Below are 25964 nucleotides of genomic sequence, written 5' to 3'. Positions count from 1 at the left end.
TCTGATTTGGGAGTGATTTGTTTGTTAAAATATGTTAGGCTACCTTATTGAAAGTATTGCTTTTAACAGACTGTTTGTTTTGTATCACTAGCACATTGTCCGTTCTCGAAGCATGTAAGCTCTGCCTGTGTGAGGCGCGCCGCTTCCAACTTGCAATGTTCTATTACAATTTATTAATTCTGAACGTGTTATGTGTCCATATTGCACCAAAATGCAACACTGCACTTCTTTGGGTCCACAGCAAAAATCGATTGAATGAACTGTTCTCGACATAATAAAAATGCAAACAGACAGACACACAGAGATTCCTGCCTTTATTAGAGAGAAGAATATGTTTAGCCCCTCCCTCCGAAGCTTCGAATATTCGGTATTGATTACTACCAAAGCTTTGAAGCTCAAAAAATGGTATTTGGACCAGCCCTATTCAATACATTACATCTGTTTTGTCTTAGTTAGGAAAGTAATGTTTAGTTAGGAAAGTCTGGTGCCTTTAGTTTCTTCTACATGGTGGAAGGAATGTATAAGGTGGAAGGTATGCAGTTTATTATTAATTCAACAATGGTATCGGATCGGTATCGGGACTGAAAAAGTCGGATCGGTGCATCCCTAATATTTAGTGTTTTAGACAAATACCAGATATAAAGATGTAAAGAAAATAATATAGCAATAAACTGAAATTAAATAATAAAATATTGCATGAATTCTGATCTGACAGACATAAATAAATAAGTGGTAAAATCTGAGATGTAACTATTCAAAATAAATAAATAAATAAATAATAATAATAATAAAAAACTGACTTGGGCCACATTCATCTGTGGTGAAAGATAGCCATAGACCTAATTCTAAATGGAAGTTGAAGTGTAAAATATATCCCTAAATAATAACTTCCAATATAAGTATGCATGAAGTGAATGACACATTACCCAAAGCCAATCTTCTGATTATAGTTTAAAAGTACTTGACTCTATGGTTTCACTTGTTCAGTAATGTGATGTTATTCTTTTAACCAAACACCATTCAAACAATTCAATAGTCACATTATGATATTAAGTTACAATGCCTTTTTAAACGCGAAACCCTTTAATAAAGCGTGGGTTGCACCACGGTCGAAACAAGGTCACACAAAAATGTGGAATATAGCAGGATTATGTGTTGCATGAATCATTAATATAAGCCTAAACAAGACATCACCACAGGCTGAGATGTTTGCTGTCTAGACTGTAGCCTCGATTCTCTGAAGCCCGGTGAAACTTAAACTGAGTGTTCTTTGATCTCTCCAGTTTTCCCATGGCTAACGTCAGATGTTCCATCCTGGAGCTTAGACCACTGTCTCAGCCGCCTCACCACAATTAGCTGCTCTTTCCTCAACGGCCAGAAAAGCCACTAATTAAAATCAAAAGTAGTAAAGCTTAGTGTGCTGCTGAAGCAGTGTTAGTGTTTGACGGAGGTTAATCAAAGACACTAAACAAAGGCATTCTTACTCATATGTAAACAAACTCAGCTCTGCTTCACTTTCACTCTTATTCTGCTCTTTAGGAGATAAAATACCAGACATAATATTTTGATTCGGTTACAGAAAGAGGGTTACTGAAGGGGATGTTAAGATAATAAAATAACATTTCATAAGTCAGCATGATGTACTTGGTGAAAGTAGAAACTGGAAATTAAGGAAAGACACTTCAGGTGAATAGGATATTAACTAATTAGATATCACCATACTTCCCTAGTTGATTAAGAATTAAGAATTGCAATAAATAAATATTAAAAATAAATTTACAATATTTTAGATTTAAAAGGTAATGCCTGTTAAGTAATATTAGTGTAGCACACAATCTCATAGAGCAAGTTAGTTAACTATGTTCTGTAGCATATGCTAAAACTTCTTTTGGATCAAACTGTAATTATTTCCCACATCCAAGTTCCAGATTATAATATGCAAAAGTCTAAACATTAATCTCCACTTTTTTTGGAAATAGGCTCATTCTCCAACTCCCCCCTGTCATGACTCTGGGCTGCAGCTTTTCCCTCCTCCACGCGATGTCGCTGTTTCCCTTCCTCCCGCACTTCACTCCCCTGATTGTGAACACCTGTCTTGTGATCATTACACTCATCTCACCCACACCTGTTCACAATTATACAGACTATAAAGTTGCCCACTTCCCACTACTCATTCTTGCTGCATTGTTTCCTGTATCCTGGTTTCTGTGTGGTTTGTTTTTCGTCATTCTCGTTCTTGAAGTTTATGTTCCTGACCTTGCCTTGTTTGTGTTTTGTTGTGCCGTGTTGGCCTTTGTTTTGTTTGTTTGTTTGTTTATTTTTACATTAAAACTCACCTTCCCTGCAATTGGACCCTGACCTCATCTCTCTAACGTGACACCCCCGAGTTAATAAGTTGATTTTTACCGTTTTGAAATACATTCAGCCGTTCTCCTGTTCTGGCGATATCACTTTTAGCATAGCTTAGCATAGATCATTGAATCCTATTAGACCAATAGCATCGCGTTCAAAAATGACCAACGAGTTTCCATATTTGTTGTAATATGGCTGAAGCAGGCGGAGTATTATCAGAAATTAGTTCCCAGCTAGCTTAGCATTTGCACATGTGCTGCGTGGTATTACTGCTCCTGCTTCGGCCATATTACGGCAGCAAACTTCCTTGACTATTACGCCGGAATGGAAGTGTAGTTCCTAATCTTATCAGCCTAGAAAACTGAAGCTTTGCATTTCCACCGGTCTTAGTACACGATATAAATACAGAAGAGTCAAGTTTTAAATAGGACAAATACCGAAACTCGTTGGTCATTTTTGAACGTGATGCTATTGGTCTCATAGGATTCAATGATCTATGCTAAGCTATGCTAAAAGTGATATCACCAGAACAGGAGAACGGCTGAATGGATTTCAAAACGGTAAAACTCAACTTATTAACTCGGGGGGAGTTGGAGAATGAGCCTATTTCCAAAAAAAAGTGGAGTGTTCCTTTAAGACAGACAGTATGAACACATGGATAACCATATTTCAGTGTGCAATGGTCTGATTGACTTGAAATTACAGGAGGTATGTAGTAACAAACATATTAATTGGTTAAGACATCAAGTAGGATAATACATTACTTTTTATAATCTGAGCTCAAAAATGGTAGTTTTTTGCTTTTTGGGGTACTTGAGCTTAATATGTACATTTAAAATGTCTCCACGATCTGCTTTTGAAAAAATACTGTAGTATCGTGCTCCAGCACGCATCCATTTCAATATACTGTACAACAACATACCGACATACATTCACATCAAATGTTATCTCAGCGGTAGAGTTACAATCACAAAACTACATTATTTGCACGTGCTTTAAAGTCTTGCTGGTTAAACAGTTCATTCACGTGCTGCCCTGATGTGCGCTTTTTCTGAGCACAATAAAAAGCCTGTAAACAGCGCCTAAATCTTGGACTAAGTTATGTTTTGTGTCTGATTGAGCTAATACTGTCAAAAACACACAAGGATTACATATAAACATTTTTGGTTATGTCTAAAGTGAAAGTAAACAGTTGAGAGAAAACAGATGCATGCCTGTATATTAGATGCGTGCAGCTTTTAAAATGACAGTACTAAACATGCTGCTGCTTGCCATTAAAGGGATAGTTCCCCAAAAATTACATTTCTGCCATCATTTACTCCCTCATATGTTGTCCTAAATGTGTATTAATTTCTTTCTTGTGCTGAACACAAAAGAAGATATTTTGAAGAATGTGGGTAACCAGACATAGTCCCCACTGACTTTGATCGTGGGAAAAAATAAATAAAATACTATGGAAGTAACTTGGGGACCAGCAACTGTTTGGTTACCCACATTCTTCAAAATAAGTTTTATGTTCAACAGAAGAAAGAAACTCATTCAGGCTTAAAAAAAAAAAACTTGAAAGTAAGTAAGTAAATGATGACAGAACTGTAATCTTCGGGTAAGCTTTCCCTATAATTGTAATAAAACAAAACACAAAGAGAAAAATCACTCACTGCTCTTAAAGAACTTTAAAAGTGTATATTTTAATGTATACGTAGTGTTTTATTTTTACATTTGTCAATTCAATTTCTTGAATGCTACTGCTAAATACACCTACTGTACCTGAAAAATAAACCACTGTTTTAATTTTATATTGTGTATTTGTAATGTGTACCTTTGTTCTTATTTTTTAATAACAAAGATAAAATAATGACAGCTTTTTATCTTTGCCCACTTTGGCCTAAATATCTGCCATTCTTTTTTATTTTATATTTTGTTTCCATGTAAGGCTGTGTTTATGAAATAGGGAAATTAGTTTAGCTTTACTGCTCAGACAGCTTGCAAAGTAGTAAAACCAACATCATAAGAATAGTGATAAAATCGTGAATCATGATACTTCTGGGGGAAAAAAGTAGGCAGTTCAAGTTTGGATAAACAACCATGCATGTCACTTCTGCAGGCTGCATCTTACTCTGTGAGAAAAGTGTAATTTCTTTTCATAGCTTTTGCTGGCTCTGAGACACCTTCTTGGTGTTTCTCCTGCTCTTTTTCTAGCAAAAGCTCACTCATCACTAAATAAAGCTAAATGAAAGACCTAATTATTTCAGAGGCCTTTCCACAAGTTAATTGTTTTTGCATTCCTGTTATTTTTGCTATATGTTTACACTTAAAACAATAATTTGGTATTCCTCTTGTGCCACTGTCTTCTTTTATGCTAAGAAATACATCTCCTGACAGTTCTCTTTCAAGTGCTTTCATTGTTGTCATCATCAAGTCTGAGTATGATTCAGTGGGCTATATAACACTTGTAATTGTCAAGAAATTACCTATCTTTAACAGTTTTGGTTCTGTTGATCAAACCGTGCCTCAACCTTAAACCAGAAAATTTTATTTCATTTTATTTAGTAACTTTTAGGAAGGTGTACTCATTTTTGCAACACAGCATTTTATTACTTTGATTAAAAAAACTGTATTTTCCTGAATAATGTTAACAGTCTAAATTGGTAACTAAACAGGCAGACTTGCTGGAATATTATAGCTCTACAGAGCCCTAACATGTATTCTAAGTAAAAAGTAATTGCTGAATTTGTTAAGTTTCCGAGGGGGTGTACTCATTTATGCAAGGCACTATAATTATATATATATATATATATATATATATATATATATATATATATATATATAGATAGATATATTTATGTTATGCTTAATTACCTAATTTATAATTACCTGATTAGATAAAGCCAGGTTCAAAATTCTTGTTTCATTTCGTTGGCATATTACAGTTCTTACAGAGAAGAATACGGATATATATTTTTAATCACTCCACAAATCCGAGAAAAAAAAAAAACTGTCAACAGGCAAAAAAAAAAAAAAAAATCATCATGTTTTTATGTGTAAAAGGTTGCATAAAATCAGGCAAATGTTATATGAACAAACACCTCTGTTGAAATCTTTTGAATACAGATAGAACTGTAAATTTTAGTGTGTAAGGGCTACTGAAGTAAAGATTTCTAGCAGAGTGCTTGAAATAACTAATTTTGAGAAGACAGTCTTAAAACTGTAATTGTATTGTAATTAAAATCTACAGAAGCAAATAGATAAAGTACAAAAAAAATAACGTTTTTAGCCTGTAGTGTCTTTCCTAAAGTGCTAATTGAGGTCTGGCTTCCTGATCCCAAAGGTACATTCTGGGAAGCACAGTCACTTAATCATACATTTTCCGCCAAGTTGTGCAAGTGAATGGCCTGGTTAAAGGAATTAAGTAAGACTGGAATAAAGTATCATTTTTGGCCCTCCTTACAGCATGCTGAATCATTTTGGGCCAACGTTCCATTAGTCTACACTCAGGATTAGCTGTGGCTAGTCTGACAATGAATTGTTATGGTTTTCCAGCTAATGATGGGCAAACTGCATTACAACTATTAATATAAAACCCTTATTTTAATGCACATTCTTTTTAAGTTTTCACACAATTAATGCCCAAGACCAAAATTTCTTATCATCAACAAAAGGCATTGAATACAGTACTGAATGCAATGAAATGCCAAATGCAATACGGCATGTCAATGTAAATATAAGGTAAGGAAGGTCGTTTTCCAGAAGATCCTTTCCTAAAGCCGTCCTGATACAATTTCTTGCACGATTTTTTGAGTGGCCTGTCTAATTTTTAACACAAATTCTGACTCTTCATGCTTTCTAAAATGGTATATGGCATAAAAATATGTTTGTCTGCACTGTAATGCACTCTTTGACCTTTATCCATGAATGTGCCAAGGCTTAAGTTTCTCAGGTACTGACTGCTATTTGAATGAAAGGTATCTGAATAAAATTACAGTAGCTTGTTTAGAGCTAGCTGACTCATATTCTATTTCATGCAGTGCTTTCACAGCTAGCCAAATCAAACTTGTGATCTCTGTGGTATCAACACAATCTATGCCTAGTCATAATGTTTTAAGTAATGTGTGCCCATACAAGAGCATATTAAATTACAATGCCAATACTAAGGGCAAATTACAAAGAAGCATCAGGACATCTCTACTGCATTTGTGCAAATCCATTTATTTATTTATTTTTTAATTCTGATGTCTTTAATTATTTTTATTTTTTTTTAGATTCAGAGATTGTTGACTGAATACACATTTATCATCAAAAATAATGTCTAACAATTTAATCAAGCTTTTAAATATACAACAAAACATTGTTTTATTTTGTTTTTGATGCACATATACATGCTATATATTCTATTTTTTAAATAATATTATTATTACTTTAAGAATTACATTTTAGTATATCTATCTTAATTTCTCCAAGTTAAACAGATTTTTTTTTTTTGACATCATGTATTTGACAGTTTTCCTCAAATGAAACAGTCAAAAGCTGGTGAAATTAACATCTTTGGTGATAAAAAAAAAGTTTATGTAGACTATTCTCATATACTGAGAATCAGATGCTGAAGACACCATGTGTAGTAAATAAAACTATGTCGTTCATTCACATAAAGACAAGCAGAACATGCAAACTTATTATCAACATGCACTGACTGGCTGTTGTCACATTTATTTCTGCTGTGTGATTGGCTGATAGATGAATTCATGTTGAGTAAAAATATTCAGAGTTTATCATCATTATCATTATTTACATTTACATTTAATCATTTTGCAGATGCTTTTATCGCTTTTGTAAGTGACTTACAAATGAGGACAACAGAAGCAATCAAACCAACAAAAGACCAACAATACACTAGTGGCAGAGAATTACGTTGTTTTTATTATTATTTTTTTTACTCTATAAAAAGGAAACAAGTAAATAGAATAGAAACAGAACAGAGAGAGTGCAAGTGTTACTGGTTATGTTTTTTTAATAAATAAAAATAAAACAAGTAGATTGAATAGAAATAGAGATTGCTAGTGTTAAAGGGGCCAAGTGTAAATGGAAGAGATGTCTCTTTAGCTGTTTCTTGAAGATGGCTTATGACTCCAATTAAGTCGAATCCACCAGTAGGGAACAGTTAAGGTAAAAGTCTGTGAAAGTGATTTTGTGCCCTCTTTGGAACAGCACTATAATGCATCATTCAATTGTAAAACGCAATTCAAAACAGAAGCTTCTGGAGAGCACATAAATCTGAAGAAGTGAATTTAGGTAAAGGAGTGCAGACAGTGATTGTTTTGTAGGCAAGCAATGCCTTGAATTTTATGCAAGCGGCTACTGGTAGCCAGTGCAAATTGATGAACAGAATCATTATACACACCATATATATATCAATATGATATTGTTTACTGCCCAGTCCTAAGTCCAGCAATATTTTTATTCTGTGTTTTTGATATTTTTAGGCTACATTCTTCCAAATTGTTCCTTTTGTGATCCATGGACAAAAGAAAGCCATACTACATTGGAATATGAGTTGTTAAATGCAAACAGAGTTTTCACTTTTGAATGAACCATTCCTTTAAGATCAATCTCTAAGGTGACATTAAAATAAAAGGGAAAAAAGGACAATCATGCAGGGATCATAAGTGCAACATCAACTCTGTAGTAAGTCACATATTTACTAAATTAAAATGAAGGAAAATTGTGAAACTTTAAAAATGAGTAAAAAGTACCTGATGAGAACACACAAAATTTCTTTTCACACCTTAGTAAATCTTCTGGTGTCAGCTGTTCACATAAACCCACCCTTCAAGCCACGGAAACAAAATGGTGGTTAGCAGCTAATAATACTTGTGACAGACTGTAAACAGCCCCAAGTTTTGCTAAGACATCAGAAATTCCTTAAAGCAGTGTGAAATTTCTGCAATAATCCATGTAGCTGGAAAACAAGCCTGTGTCCAGCATCTGAACGGTGGTGATGTGAAAATTAGAATCATTAAACATAACAGTGAGATATTTTTGTTGTTAGCTTAGCAACAATTTAAACCACATTGTTTTCACAAACAAGCGAATATATCGCAACTAAACAAAACAACTTCATTATTGTACTTAGATTTATACATTAACTCCATTTACAGTTTACAATACACTGTGAAGACTCGCCACCCTGGGCCATGTGATTGTGAACAGTAAAATTTATTTGGAAAAATTATTCATATGTTGTCACTCTTTTGCCAAATGAGTGACTGTACATCCTCCTGCTTGCTTCTGATTTGTTGACTATGTGCATTTACTTGTGATGTTCTATAATACATTCAATTTTGCCTTTGAGGAATATGTCAATATAGTCAGTAGACAGCAAAGCAGCTTGCTAGCTTTTAGAACAGAGCTGCATACTGAGGAGTAAAAGATCAGGACACAAGAGGTCATTGTTGATCCTGAGTCTCTTACATGCCAATGTGAAAATTATCAGTTTGCATGAGACGCACTGACAGACGAATTAAACCAGCAGTACCGTCTGGGAAGGATAAAAGCAAATAAGATAAACAAGGCAGAATAAGAACATACATAACAAATGAATACCTGTTTTAGACATTATGTTTACCTATGATGTGGCATATTAATATCCCCAGGCATTTTGGATCACTCATGTTTGATTACACATAAAAAAAAAAAAAAAAATCCAGTGCAGAATAAACAGGATGAAGAACAAGACAGAGGAAAAGTAGCTGCAAACCAGCGTAAGAAAAAATATCCTTGGAAAAGAAACCGAATGGCGGCACACACACATGCCATAACGTAGAAGCTAAAACACAAAGCAAACACATGGGCAGAACGAGGTGCTTCCCCCCTCCTTTTTTCAGCTGCATTCAAGAGACGGTGAGCAATAGTCACCGTCTCACAGACTGTGACATAAGCAGGGGATTTTTTTTTCCGCTCTTCCTTAAAAATAGCCTAGAGGACAGCTTTAAGCAATAAGGGTATGAGGAGCCTTAACAACAGTCCAGACGAATCTAGACCATGTCTTGCACAAACTCGGTCTCCCTTGCAAACATCATCTCTAAGGAACAAACCCATATGATAAATTCCCATTAATAATGAGATTTTTGAGTAATTTAACACACCACAAGAGGAATCTGGGGCCACTTTGAGATGCCAGTAAATTTTGACGATCAATAGAATAGAATAGTATTTACTTCAATATGGCAATGGCCAGTGGAATCTTATTTGGTTTCTTATTAGGTTTGACCTATGGACTGTTTGTAATAACAGATTTGATATGCCACCCATCTAACAACGCATGATTTGAAAGGCAGAACAACATATCGAGAATCCTGCAGATCTGTAAAATTTCTCAAGTGAACCTAAAACAGTCTATGTCTCTGACCACTAACTCTTCGTAAACTCACAAAGGTCTGACACATAACTTTGAGGTTAGATTTGTTGCATGTTTTTAAATAAATATGTTACAATCTGCAAATAAATGTAGAGATATCAATGAAAATAAACAAAATCTTAAATAAATAGAATGAGGTCCACAAATGTGTGTGTGTGTGTGTGTGTGTGTGTGTGTGTGTGTGTGTGTATATATCTATATATATCTATATATATATATATATATATATATATATACACACACACACACATATATATATATATATATATATATATATATATATATATATATATATATACACACACACACACACACACACACACACACACACACACACACACATATATATATATACACACACACCGATCAGACGTAACATTATGACCTAATATTGTGTTGGTCCCCCTTTTGCTGCCAAAACCACCCTGAATCGTCAAGGCATGGGCTCCACTAGACCCCTAAAGGTGTGCTATGGTATTTGGCACCAAGATGTCAGCACCAGGTCCTTTAAGTCCTGTAAGTTGTGAAGTGGGGTCTCCATGGATTGGACTTGTTATGTCAGCATGCCCCATAGATGTTTGTTTGATTGAACTGAGATCTGGGAAATTTGGAGGCCAAGTCAACACCTTAAACTCGATGTGCTCCTCAAACCATTCCTGAACCATATTTGTTTTGTGACAGGGCGCATTATCCTGCTAAAAGAGGCCACAGCCACCAGGGAATAGCGTTTCCATGAAAGGGTGTACATGCAACAAAGGACCCAAGGTTTCCTAGCAGAACACTGCCCAAAGCATCACACTGCCTCCGCCAGCTTGCCTTCTTCCCATAGTGCATCCTAGTGCCATGTGTTCTCCAGGTAAGTGATGCACCCTGCCATCCATGTTATGTAAAAGAAAACGTGATTCAACAGGCCAGGCCACCTTCTTCCATTGCTCTGTAGTCCAGTTTTGATGTTCATGTGCCCACTGTTGGTGCTTGTGGGGGTGGACAGGGGTCAGCATTGGCACCCTCACTGGTCTGTGGTTTTGCAGCCCCATACGCAACAAACTGTGATGCACAGTGTATTCTGACACCTTTCCATCGGAACCAGTATTAACTCTTGAGCAATTTGTACTACAGTAGCTCATCTGTTGGATCGGACCACACAGTAGAGGTCGACCGATATGGGTTTTTCTATAGCTGATGCCAATGTTTAGAGGTCAGGGTCAGCCAATGGCCGATATGTGCTGCCGATTTTTTTGGCCGATTTTTAGGGCTGATATTTTGAAGTTCTTCCATTTATTTGCATGCTAAAATGTCACACTAATAATAAGTGGATGGACATCATTTCTAAACTTAACATCATGAACAATGAACACAAGGAACCATCTTTCGGATCTTGATTTTGTGCACTGCACAGTATTATTATAAAAGATTTAACCAAAGTTAACCAAACAAATCGAACTGACCAAGTATTAAAGGTCCCACTTTACATTAGGTGGCCTTAACAACTATGTACTTACATTTAAATTAATAATTTGGTACAGTGTACTTATTGTGTACATACGTGTTTTTCCATTGTATTTATATATTTTTTTAAAAACTATATGTAATTAAATTTGTAATTAATTTCTGTAATTACCACTGTTGAACTAACCCTTACACCCTAACCCACCCTGAAACCTACTCATACCACCAAACCTGCCCCTAACCTTACCCATATCCCACCTTAATAGAAGCAAAAGTGTTTTGCAATGCAATATGACCACATTAAGTACATTGTACTTTAAGTACATAATAATTAAGGCCACCTAATATAAAGTGTGACCGTATTAAATATATAAAACAGATAATATAAAAACTGTTAATCATTTACATAAAAGTTTAAGAGCTGAGATTAATGTGAAACTTTAATGTTTTAAATAAAATTTTGAATACAGACATTTTAAACGATGTATATAACTGAGAGGACCTGCCAGCAGATGGCGGCAAGACACTGATTTAATTACTGAATCATATCATTCATTTGATTCGTTCGAGCAGCTGATTCATTCCTGAATAAAGCAAATGACTCTCTTTATGAATGAGAAATTGAATCATTTCACTAGATTCGTTTAAAAACGCACGTTAAACGAAACAGCGCTGTTTAAATGGAGATGCACAGCGGCTCAGTTGTGACTTGTTTCAGAATACTTTTGATGACAAGAAAGAGCAAAATCTTACTTTTGACGACGAAATAAAGCAAAATCAGGCAATAGTGTAATCCGCCTGCCACCCACCCGCAACCTAAATTTTTTCTCTGATTTATCTAACCGCACACGATCTTCCTATTACAATTATTCTAATTCTTAGTTTTGTATGATGATATGATGAATGGATGGTTCATTTTAACAGCTGATTTTCCCATCGCTGCACACTTATATAGGCCAAATCCATGCTGAAAAAAATAACGTTTACTGACATCTGGACCTGACCATATATGTATAAACTCGCAGTATCTGAGGTGACGGAGAGGACGGTGCGGTGCGGGAGCATCAGGGGCAATCATCAAAATATATTTAAAAGAAAGCTGGCGCCACAGTCGTGACCACATAACTCAGGTTCAGATTTTAGAAAATGTAGTTAATGTTTACATCATTATCGATTTATCTCATCCACGCGCGACCCGCCCACAAGTAATTAGAATGCATTTTATTATTAATATATTAATAATATATTATTATATATCGGCCAGACGATATATCGGTCGACCTCTACCACACAGGCCAGCTATTGCTCTCCACGTGCATAAATGAGCCTTGGCCCATTTTTGATAGATACTGACCACTGCAGACCAGGAACAAAAGCTGCAGTTTTGAAGATGTTTTGACCCAGTCATCTAGCCATCACAATTTGGCCCTTTTCAAACTCACTCAAATCCTTATGCTTGCCCATTTTCCTGCTTCTAACACATCAACATTGAGGACAAAATGTTCACTTGCTGCCTAATATATTCCAACCACTAACAGGTGCCATGATGAAGAGATAATCAGTGTTATTTACTTCACCTATCAGTGGTCATAATGTTATGTCTGATCTAGGGTTGTGCCAATAGACGATAGTATCGCGTATCGACGATAGTCAGAGATATCGCCTGTCGCTGATGCCTTTGACGATAGCAAGACGATTATTATTATTATTCGTCAAAATTTGATCCCCTGCTGATTTTGTACGTTTACCCACTGAAAAACAAATGATCAGTCTATAATTTTAATGGTAGGTTTATTCTAACAGCGAGAGACAGAACAAAAAAATAAATAAATAAATAAAATCAAGAAAAACGCATTTCAAAAAACTTATAAATTGATTTGCATTTTAACAAGTGAAATAAGTATTTGATACCCTATCAATCAGCAAGATTTCTGTCTCCCAGGTGACTTTTATACAGGTCACGAGACCACGAGTCCATGCAAGATCTCACCTTGTGGAGTTTCAATAAACATGAGAACGTTGAGGAATCAGCCCAGAACCACACAGGAGGATCTTGTCAATGATCTCAAGGCAGCTAGGACCATAGTCACCAAGAAAACAATTGGTAACACACTACACCATGAAGGACTGAAATCTTGCAGTGCCCGCAAGGTCCCTCTGCACAAGATAGCACATGTACAGGCCCGTGAACATCTAAATGATTCAGAGGAGAACTGGGTAAATGTGTTGTGGTCAGATGACACTAAAATCGAGCTCTCAAAACCGTGTTTTGAGGAGGACGAATGCTGCCTATGACCCCAAGAACACCATCCCCACTGTCAAACATGGAGGTCAAACATTGTCAACATTATGCTCTGGGGGTGTTTTTCTGCTAAGGGGACAGGACAACTGCACTGCATCAAAGGGATGATGGATGGGGCCATGTACAGTCAGGGCCAGGGCATTAAAGCTAGTCAGGGCCCTGAAAATGGGTCGTGGATGGGTTTGACCCAAAACAATCAGCCAACACACCAAAGCAGTGGCTCAAGAATAAGTTTCTGGAGTGGCCTAGTCAGTCTCCAGACCTTAATGCCATAGAAAATCTGTGGAGGGAGCTGAAGGTTCGAGTTGTCAAACGTCAGCCTCAAAACCTTAATGACTTAGAGAGGATCTGCAAAGAGGAGTGGTACAAAATCCCTCCTGAGATGTGTGCAAACCTGGTGGCCAACTACAAAAAAAATGTCTGACCTCTGTGATTGCCAACAAGTATGCGGCACACTGTATGTGTAGAGAAACACAGAGACTCTTTTATGGCAAACGTGATATTCTTAACCCCCTAACCCTAACAAAAAACCCCAACAACATTCCTTTAAAAAAATGAATGACTGTTTCGAAGCCTAGCTAGTTTTTCTGTCTGGGATGCTTGTTTTTGAAGGTGCTATGCAGCAGTACTGCCTCTGTTGCTAATCGTCCAATCCTAAAATCGGCACCAGAAGAAGGACACTGTTAAACGCAGACGCAATGCTTATGTAATTCACCAACACTCTCTCTTCAGAACTCTGGAAGCCCCGCGGGTCAAATCTGGCTGCTGAGTCGACCACGCACATCGATACCAGGCATCTGATTTAACTAACTGCACTAAAGGAAGTCAAAACAGCTAAAAGCTCTGTTGCACTGCTACTTCAAAGATATTCAATCATAACAGAGCTATTGTTCTGTCTTGTTGTGTGTATTTCTGAACAAGTTTAGCCTGTGGCTAGCGCATTTTTGGTTCACTGGAGATTTGAGAAAATTTTTTGTGGGGGGTAAGAGTGACCCTAAAGCAAGCATAAACACTTCACTAAAACAAGACTATTTTTATTGGTCCGATTTTGTTAAATTTGGTCTCGCTGTACAGAGAAGATCTAAACTGAATGCATCAACTTGCATGGGCGTTGTTTTAATATTAAGCAAAAAGACTTATCTTTTTGTACTTATCTTTTTTCTCACTACTATTTATAACTACAATATTTGTATAGCTAGTCTACTAAACTACTGTTTTGTAACAATATTTATATAAAATTCTCTAAATTTAGAATGCAGGGTAATGACATCATATAATTATATTCTTAATACGCACCGGGAGTTCTGATGGTTCAGGAAGGAAGTCAGCATCCTCTCCAAAGATAAAGTCTGGGGGCAGCTCTGGGTCTTTGGCATTGAAGATAATATCCCCTGTAAGAAGAAAACTTGTTAATCACACTGGAAAATTCTTCATAATCCATTGGAAATGGCATACTTCAGTGATTTACATCCAGTTCAAGCCAAGTCACAACTCAACTCTTTATAAAGTTGCATTGTAGAAAACAACCATGTAAAAAGCAAATATCACTGTGTCAAGGAGATTTGTATTTTAGCCTGTATGATATTCACACACTGTACTTACTGTACTTGCCATGTAAGCTCTGTGTGTAAAAAAATTAAGGTTGCACGGTTGTTTATCAATGCATGGTCTTATTAGACCGAACAACCAATGTCAGTATCAAAGTATCAAAGACTACTTTGTATGCATGGTCAGATTGGCAACGTCAGTCCTCAAGTGTGCCACTGTCCTGCAGAGTTTAGCTCCAACCCTAATCAAACACACCTGAACAAGCTAATCAAGGTCTTCAGAATCATAGACATATTGCATGGGCAACTCTCCATAACTTTCATATCAGTACAACAGAAAAGATACCTGACTCGTGTAGGATCTCAGCGCGAATCAGACAATTCAGGAGATTCGATTAGAAGTTAAAACACTTCTACAGACTCAAATTCCACAAGAGGCCCCGTCATAAATCTGACGTTTGATACCCTGGTGCCAGCCAGCTCGAAGCAACCATTTAAACTAGAAGCTTAAAACTAGGAACTTGCAACATTAACACAAAAGGACACTTGTTGATAAGGAAGGAGATTGTCAACTTTGGAGCAAGTAACCAAGATTAATTGTCAAAGAGATGCACATCTTGAACATCACATGACAATCATTAGAGATTTCGGTTGGTGGGCTCCCCCACGCACAGGACACTGAAATTCTTTCTACACCCTTTTGACCTTTTCCTCCCTCACAGAACACATCCTTACATCCACAGTATGGCACAGGAAACTGCCTGTTCACATGTACACCTAAAATGATGATAAAAAGGACTCATGAGCAACTCATCATTTCTATGCATAACTTCCTATACTCTTTGTAACCCATACATTTGCCTATTATGTTTTAATCACTTATTGTGTATGTCCCTTTTGATAACTATTGAATAGTTTAATGGTTTATATTGGTGTTTGGTATGCGTGACCTCGAAATTGCATTCTTGAAATGTTTCTATAATTCAATTCTTTATAAAATGTATTTTAGTCTGGTTATCGAAATCATGTCCAAATTTAACTTTGCCAAGAGCGGGAAAATTGGGACCACGGGACCGATAAGATAACATTGTGATTTATGGTTTGGGAGGAGGAACCAGCAGTACCCCGACTTAGGACAATGTTTTAATTGGTCAAGACATCATTTGGGATGTGTCCAAAAGCTGACTTTAAATACTCAGGACACCATTCAATGCTCTCTTACTCTTACGCTCTTACTCCATACTCTTGCTCTCTTACACTTACGGGTTCGTGCCGCCGCGTTTCGACGCTGCCTGGACTGCATGCCAGCCGCTCCTCTAAAGGAAACATGAGGAGATCGCTACACTTCTGTCTTTTACTTTAATTCTTTTTATTTCTTTCCGTTGAGAGTTTCGTGTTCTAGTTAAGTTTTGCCACAAGCCGTGACCCAAACGTCTGTGCTGATCCGAACTCTAACCAGCGCACAACTCCGCATCATCAGGCAACGCCCAAGAAGACATCACATCGACCGACCACCAACCAATCGACAACCTCGGGAAGGCCCCCTTTCTGGAGCGACGCGCGAAAGGAATTCCCTCGGCACAGAAAAAGGCAACGCAAGTAATCTCCAGGTTCTAACTGAACTGGTGCATTTGATATAAAGTTTAATAACCTCTTTGAGAGACTCAATACGAGGGTTAATTAAGTAATTGATGGTTGTTCAGGTCTAAGCAATTACACATATTGCTATAAACTTGGGACTTCATATTTTCATTCCTTTAAACTCATTCTTTCCTCACTTTCTCTTTCTGCAACCTGTGTGAATGCATGTGTTTATGTTAGATTAGTTTGTATGTGTTAGGTTTATCCAATAAAATCATATTTTTATTAGAAAAGATAAGCATCTTGTGTTTTGTGCTTACAAGTTAATGTCTTAAACTGACGATTTTGCTACTGTGCTAATATATAGTGTTTTCACTATATTCTGGATAGTAATATCCAATGCAGAGTTTCTGTTACACGGCTCGTTTAATGAATCGCGGGTCGACACTGAACAGCCGTAAAACAGCGATTCTGTTCAAATTCCCTATTGAATCATATTCGATTCCCTTTGAGCTAAATTAAATGTACTTAATCCCTACACTCGTCTGCAGCTTGGGCATCTACAAACCATTGCACAAGAATAAAAACAGATCTCGGGGTATTATCTTTCACAGCTAAGACTGAACATTTGTTTTTGCTTGTTTTTTGGTCATTTTTAACATTACGTTGACAGCTTAATTGACCAGCAGTGACAGGCTAATAATAGCTAGTAACATCGCTAGTTAGCTGTGAAAGCTGAGACTTCGCAAGAAATCATGTTTGAATGCATTCTTATTAAGTTTTAACTTCTACTGTAGTTTATATTATAAACTTAATTGTGTTATGAGCACAATATGTACACTGAGCACTTTGACAAGACAATATCAGACTGTCAGGATTAGGGATTGAAGCATATCTCTTTAATTTCACTACTCATTTACAAGATTATAAGGATTTGATAGCTTATCATATTAAACTGTAAACTATTACTTTTTTCCTTTTTAGCCAACTGCAAACAGGATAACACAACCTCCTCAGCCTAATGTTGTATTTGTACAAGTTAAAGCCCTGTACAAGTTAATGTTTCTGTTGTTTTTTGTCAAACATTTAAATATAAGCAGTTTCTTCAATCACAATACTAAAGACTGCATTTAAAATTATTTACACAGTCTGTTTAATGCTGATCATGGCTTTCGGAATTTGAAGATTAGGGTAAATTTAACTTATTTTATCTTCTGGGAAAAATGTAAGTATCTTCTGTAGTCTATATATATATATATATATATATATATATATATATACACAGTACAGACCAAACGTTTGGACACACCTTCTCATTCAAATAAATGAGAAGGTGTGTCCAAACTTTTGGTCTGTACTGTATATATATATATATATATATATATATATATATATATATATATATATATGATTATATATGATTTACTGTGTCATTCCTGTAGCTGTTCTAATTAAAATGGTATTCAAAATTGTTGAAAATCACTTTATATTAAACACGGTTTCATATGAAACATTTAAACATTTAAACACAAATGTGTTTTTTATGTTTTAATAGTCAGGACACTTGCATGCATCTTTCAGTATTTACTTTGCACAGTTTTTTATGTGTACACAGGATTGTGCAGTAGGTTAAAGGTGAAGAGGACATTTTGGGGAAGGACAATGATTTTCATGCAGAGGAGCAGTAGTGGCGGTTGTGCTTGTTGATCAATAAGTGCTTCAGTTTTGGATCATTCTTGTAGCGTTCAAGCAGCAACTCTTTATCTCTTTGCTCCTTCTCCTTCCGTATTTTCTTCTCCTCCATTTTCTTGGCCTTAACTTCTGCCCAGGTGAACAGAAAGCATGACACTTTTCTTTTTCTCTGTCACTCTCCCCCACTTCTTTCAGCACCGTACTGTCGCTCTCCAACCAAGCAGCCATTCTTGGATTTATTTCAGCCTCCATGAGTTGGGGGCGTTCAGACTTGGGTAAGTCACAGACCCGAATGGTCTTCCCTGTGTACTCCACTCGTTCTCCTCATCCTCTATGTCGATGAGCATGAGTTGTGGAGGCGGCTCAAACAGGGAAGAAGTGGACAGCTGAGGTTTCACCAGGCAGAGAGGACACACTTTATGTTGCAGAGCAACAAATTCATCAGATGCAGGAGTGGAGCTTGGAGGAACCACCAGTCATTTAGGAGGATTCACTTTGGAGCATCGGAAAGAAAACAGGTCATCACGTGCTGGAGTGGGACGTGGAGGAACCGTCAACGGTTTTGGAGGATCCACTTGTAGATGAGTACCTGGCAAGGTCACTTCCTCAGGTGAAAGACCTGGCTTTTGTGAATGCATGGGCCAGTTGATGACTGGCGGAAGGGGCTTGAAGCAAGCAGCTGGTAGAGCGACGTGTTCGAAGACACTTGGAGGATCCACTTGTAGAGGAGTACCTGGCAGGGTCACTTCCTCAGATGCAGGAGCTGGCTTTTGAGGACGCATGGGCCAGTTGGTCACTGGCAGAAGGAGCTTGAAGCGAGCAGCTGGTAGAGCGAAGTGTTCAGAGACACTTGGAGGATCTTCTTGAAGAGGAAGACCTGACAGGGTCACTTCCTCAGGTGCAAGAGCTGGCTTTTGAGGACACATGGGCGGTTTGGTCACTGGCGGCAGGGACTTGAAGCGAGTGGCTTGTAGAACAAAGTGTTCAGAGACACTTGGAAGCACTGGAAGTTCTCCCTCTATTGGCATCAAGAAGAAAGATCTTACTAGAGGACTAACTGGAGTTTGCTGAGGTTTGACCTCCACAAGAAGTGGAGTTGGCTCATTGGTGTCTAGTTCCTTCAGCTTTCTCTTTTTCCTTTTCTTTACCCCAGCCTCTCTATGCTCACTTTCTCCCTCCATCAAATTTTCAAGACTCTGCATCTCTCTGAATTTGGCAGACTCTCTATTTTTCTGCTGCATGTGTCCTCTCTCCTTTATCTTTTCAAGGCTAAGTGTCTCTCTTTCTTTTTCAGCCTTGTCTTTATGACTTTTTCCCTCATTTATCTCTCTCTCCTTCCTCACCTTTCTCTTCACCTGTCTTTCCTCCTCTTTCTTTCTAAACTGTAAAATTATTTTTTCATGGTTATAGATAAACATTATTGCAATACATTTTACAGGACAATACTATTTCAGTCACATTTCACATTTTACAATTAATGTAATGTCTTACTTGCAGTTTCTTTGTAATTAATTGTGAAATTTACTAGCAAGTCTCACTCTCACCCGCCTTTGTCAATGGTGCCTTTGGAAGTTTTTGACTTTAAAAGTCATAATTATCAGATACAAAGTCGAAATAATGAGATAAAAAGTCGAAATTATGACTTAAAGTCGAAATTATGAGATAAAAAGTCCAAATTATGACTTACATAAGTCATAATTACGAGATAAAAAGTCGAAATTATGACTTAAACACATTGATCACATGACCACTTCACGCCTTCCGTTCTGTATCAAATGATTCGCCCATACGCCTTTGAAGTTCCATTTCCAGGAGTGCTAATGATAAACAGGACATTCCAGAACGAATTACCTTGGCTTAAAACAGTTTGGAGGTCCAAGCTCAGTACACACCTTATTAATAAATTAGGGGTGGCTTAATGGAAAAAAAAAGAGTGAAATCAATGAAAATGCAAAAGGTCAAAATCTTGTATACAGTTTATTATAATATATCAAATGATTCACGATAGGCTCATTGAAGTCCCATTCTGAATTAAATGACTCGAGATCCAATTGAAGCGCTTTAAAACAGAGGTTTACTGAAAGCTCCGCTGAAACTTTGCTCAATTTCTCTATATAATGTATTCGTTGTTTGACATAAAATCATTACAATTATTAGGCCTAACCTACAGTTATATATATATTATATTAATTTCAGCGCCTTGCGTTCATATTCCGGGTTCACCCGCTTGCCTGTACACTTAGTTTATATTAAATAATCTGAATACTATATGTGTTTTTTTTTTTTTTCACTCTCCTTTCCACTAAGACATGTTAAACGTTTTACAACTGATTTATTTTGAATTTGTTAATTAAAGAGATTTGCTCTAATTAATTCACTCATTATTGACAGTTTCTGCTGATTACATTTTATGGCAGTAGGTGGTGACAAATGAATGTCTTTTATGTTTTTGAGTGAGTTATTGAATCACTGGGCCTTTAATTGGACACAGACGTGACAGGATTAAAGTAGTTTAATTTGCTCAGTATTTTTAAATAATTGATTAGAATTGAAATATTTTCAAAATGCATTCATTTTTAATTTCAACACAATCTTAGACATTTTGCTTTCACATTAATTTGTAATTTGTAATATATATATTAGGGGTGGGCATAGATTAATTTTTTTAATCTATATTAATCTAGATTAAATCTTGGAATTAATCTAGATTAATCTAGATTAAAATGGCTAATTTGAATTCTGCTGAAGGCATTCAGAATATGTGTGCTACCCAAATAATGACTTAAAGTCTTTGAGAATGGATCATAAAGCTCATAAAGCTGTTCTATGATAATTTGTTGATGAAAATAAATTATGTTCAATTAGATGTACTTGTGTTTACTAACTAACTAACAATGAAATTATTTTTTCTACCTATTAGATTGTTTTTTTTTAACGTCAACACCTACCCAGCCCATTACATGTTACACCGTACTTTTATTTTGACAGGTTGCCGTGAAGTTTCTGTGTCATACAGTATGATATGATGCTAGTTTTCTCAAATGAAACGGTAAAAGTGACACTCACAGCAGTTTGGGAGATTGAGTTTATCTGTTCATGTGAGATGAAAATGCCAAAAATTACCGGGAGCGTCACGTGTGTTTCAGAATGCGTGTAGTAAAAGCTCGTCTCCGCAATGCATACATACAGCTAGGCAAACGGAACATATCGGATTCATATTAAAACGGTCTTTTTGCATTTCAGTTTTCACATACACTAATCCATATCGCGATTTGAATTAAGTGACTGACCAAAATTTGATTTATGAATCCAAAAAACGACGAATTTACGTGGCATTTCGCTATAGTAGATTCGGTTTTTATGAATGGAGGACGACGCGATCCCGTCTGTGTTTTGGCGGAGGAGACTTAAACGCGCGACCATATTCTATAGTCTTCGGTATACATCCGCGTTAAACTATCAAGGTGAAAGTCATCATAGCTTGCGTAGTTTAGAGCCAGCTCCCAACCCAAATTTGAGAATAGATTAACGGCGATATTTTTTTTATCGCGCGATAAGAGTTTCACGTTAACGCAGCACGTTAACGCCGATAACGGCCCACCACTAATATATATATATATATAATGATTGCCGTTTTTCCACGTTTCACTTACAAGCCCCGTTCTACCCCAAGAAAACGCAACTCAGCGTGTTGCATTCATATTTTACAATATATTATGCTTGTCTGTAAATGTTATAGCATTTATTAATAAGGTGTGTACTGAGCGTGGACCTCCAAACTGTTTTAATCCAAGGTAATTCGTTCTGGAATGTCCCGTTTATCATTTGAACACTCCTGGAAACGGAACTTCAAAGGTGTATGGGCGAATCATTTGATTCAAAACGGAAGGCGTGAAGTGGTCATGTGATCAATGTGTTTAAGCCATAATTTCGACTTTTTATCTCGTAATTATGGCTTAAGTAAGTCATAATTTCGACTTTTTATCTCATAATTTCGACTTTTTATCTCATAATTTCGACTTTTTAAGTCATAATTTCGACTTTTTATCTCATAATTTCGACTTTTTATCTCATAATTTCGACTTTTTAAGTCATAATTTCGACATAGTAAGTCATAATTTCGACTTTTTAAGGCATGAATTTTTTTCTGACCTGGCGGAAACGGGCTTCCATACCTATCTGATTTTCTCTATTTAAAAAATAATGTCTTTTTTATTTGGGCTAGTTAAATTAATTCTCGGGCTACCAAAATCTGAAGAGTACCTGCCCGATGGGCTACCAGAGATTTTGAAATTTTGCGAGCCCTTAGTAGGCTACATAGGCTATTCATTTGTTTATTATTAAGAACCATTTCCGTATCACGGAAGATTACCACAACAGTGGGTTTGTAACACTGCAAAGGACTGAACATATGTTACTCTCATTGAAGATACACAAAAACTATTTCAAAGTTCTTGCATGTGTCAAATATGAAAAACTTATTAACGTTATTAAAGCTATTAATAATGATGTAAAGTTTCACAGTAAGCTGCAAAAGATGTGGTAAAGCACAAAATGTCTTTACTTCTGGTAATTTCCTGTACTTTTAGGAGTTTCAGTAGCTGTTCACTTTTGAAGTATTGTATAAGTAAACAACTAAACATTCATGTTTCAAGTGACATGTTTCATGCATTGTTTTTGTAATTTGCTTAGCCTTAATCAGTGTCCCTAAAGACATGATTTTAGACCATGGCATGTTCAGATATTATACATTTATCAGCCATTATGTTTCTTTTTTTCATACTTGTCCTCTGTCTTTTCCATGGATAAAAAATAAAAAACAGAGCAAAACAAACACAAGGCAGTAATTTTCCACAGATGGAGCACAAGGGAAAATTGCCTGGATGATGTTTGTCATACATCTGTCACATCTGATGGCTTCTTGGAAAAGCTGTTGCCAAATACCTAAAAAGAGATAGCATTGGACTTGGCATAGAGACGTAAATGTTGGGCAAATATGCAGCACTACCCAAATTTACATCCTGAGGGTAGTTAAGGTGGGTACTACTCAAAAAATACCATACCAGCTGTCGCAAACTCTTGTAAGAAAGAGAAAGCTGGAGGACGTTGTTTAGTGACTGGAGTGCTCTCTTTGCATGCAAACAACAGTCAGCTCTCCGGCCAGAGCATTAGTATCAACACAAGTAAACAATCAGCATTCTTCCTGGAAGAATGGCAACATGATGAACCACCTACCAATGAGAGTGGGCAACTGTTAAGAAATGTTAAAATATTGCTTTTTTTTCTCTCTTTGTTTTTGCCTGACTCTGGAGTAGCTCTAAGAAAAAAAATAAACAGAGAAAATTAATTCCATTGATGCTGGGACACACAGTGCAACTCCACAGCAGGCTGATTGCAACATTTATTAAACAGATGCTTCAGAAATCATATGATACCAGGGTTTTTCCTGGCTCAAAATAAGGAGGAGGTGGTACCATCCTGATCATGTGCACACATTGTACCCACATTGTACCCACTGACGATACAATTTTCTCACCACTTTTTTTTTTTCTTTTTTAAAGAGAGAGAGATTTAAGACAAATTATATGTGTTCTTTTATTATTACTTAAACAAAATGCATTTTTGTTAAGAAACTGAAATATCTCAAATAACAAAGCTAAATGTAAATTTTATAACACAAATTAGAAGCAACCACTGCATTTTATTCACAATCTGAACAACAAAGATCCATACATGCAGCATGAGCAGTTTTTAATCTAAATTAGATCGCATAATTTAGAAATTTGAAGCAAAAACAGAATGATCTGACTTTAGTTTCTTTAAACTATAAAGAGGAGATGGGGCAGGTTATCAATGCGCAATATGAGTGACAGATAACCAGCGAATGATCTTACTCTGAGTCAGAACTGCGATTGCGGAAGAGAAAACATAGTGAGACAGCAATGGAAGCCACTAATGCTCATCAGACCACACAATTCAGTAGAAAATTAATAGAATTGATGATTCTGTCTAGAGAAATGTGAAGTAAATATGTGTGATGCAGCTAGATATTGTCTAGCTGCATCACTGTGTGGTTTGGAGCCTGCAATGCGTCCTGCCATAAAACTCTCCAACGCATAGTCAGAGCAGCTGAGAGAATCATTGGTGTCCCTCTCCCCTCCCTCCAAGACATCTACAGCACACGTCTCACCAAAAAAGCCCTCTGCATAGCAGCCGATCCCACCCACCCAATGCAAAGCTTCTAAAGCTTCTTCAGCCTGCTGCCATCAGGGAGAAGACTGCGGAGTCTCCAGGCCAGGACCAGCAGACTGAAGGACAGCTTCACCCAGCAGGCTGTCAGGAAGCTCAACTCTCTCCCGGCTCTGCCCCCACTCCCCTCACTCCCCTCTTCTGCCCCACAACTTTCTGAACTCTAACACACACACACACACACACACACACTGACCTGCACCAGTCACTTTGTGCAGCATTGGTGTGTCAACTACCTCACACTATTCATAGACAGTAACAAGACTGCTCTGACACTTTTACACTTTACAAGCTCTGTTGTACTACATTGTTTACATTGTTTACATGGCTTGCACTCTCTACCATGTGCCCTTACTTGTATATTGTGTTTTTAATTTTATATATTATGTTTATTTGTATTTATTCATTTTTTTTTTTTAATTCTACCTTTGTATTTAATGTTACTGTTTGTATGTAATGTTACTGTTTGTATTTAATGTTACTTGTATGCACCATGGGTCAGAGAGTAACGCAATTTCAATTCTCTGTATGTCCTGTACATGTGGCAGAATTGACAATAAAGTTGACTTTGACTTTGACTAAAGATATCAGTATTTCTTCAAAAATGCACACTTTTGGACTAAAAGCCCTAATGGATGCTGTTCAGGTATGCTTGTACGTGACTGCCTGTCTGAAGTTTGTCGACAGCCAGAGGTGGCAAAAAATGCCTCATAATTCTCTATGCAGGAAAAACCCTGGATACATATTTCTGGAAGATTCTCTGTTCATTTGCATAGGTTTGGAATCCTTAGGCAACAGTTACGAAAAGGTCTTTAGTCACTTTTCAGCTGTCAACAACTGGCAGTTGTAAAATGAAACCCAGTTAGCAGTTCTAACTCTTAACTCTGCTATCTTTATTGATTATCTAGAAGCAGAAAAAAGTTGAATGTGACATAATGATGAATGCATCAGCTTTCCAAGAAAATCAATCAAATGTTTCTATCTGAACAATGCCAAAAAATACATTTATTTTAATTCATGGGAAATATTGTCAATAAAATATTTAATGGACTACTTCCTGAACAGCGGAACAAGTCATCTTACTTAACGTGAGAATACGGATGATATTCGTATACTGATTACTATGATTTATTGGTAACACTTTACAATAAGGTTCTTTAGTTAACATTAGTTAACCACATTAGTTAACATGAACTAATAATGAACTGCACTTATACAGCATTTATTATTCTTTGTTAATTTCAACATTTACTAATGCATTATTAAAATCTTGTTAACATTAGTTAATGCAGTGTGAACTAACATGAACAAACAATGAACAACTGTATTTCTGTTAACTAACATTAATAAAGATTAGTAAATACAGTAACAAATGTATTGC

The 25964-nt window shown here is 36.5% G+C and overlaps 1 protein-coding gene across 1 annotated transcript in view; it reads right to left on the bottom strand.

The window, feature by feature from the left end:
• babam2 (BRISC and BRCA1 A complex member 2) overlaps nucleotides 1–25964 on the bottom strand; it is a 181689-nt gene that overhangs the window by 128710 nt on the left and 27015 nt on the right. The window contains exon 4 of the mRNA XM_073826582.1: nucleotides 14811–14905. Within this exon, the coding sequence (XP_073682683.1) occupies nucleotides 14811–14905 (95 nt within the window). The remainder of the gene's footprint in view (nucleotides 1–14810; nucleotides 14906–25964) is intronic.

This window comes from Garra rufa, chromosome 21 (genome assembly GCF_049309525.1).
Source record: "Garra rufa chromosome 21, GarRuf1.0, whole genome shotgun sequence".
NCBI lineage: Eukaryota > Metazoa > Chordata > Actinopteri > Cypriniformes > Cyprinidae > Garra > Garra rufa.
This window is presented reverse-complemented; position numbering and strand designations above follow the sequence as displayed.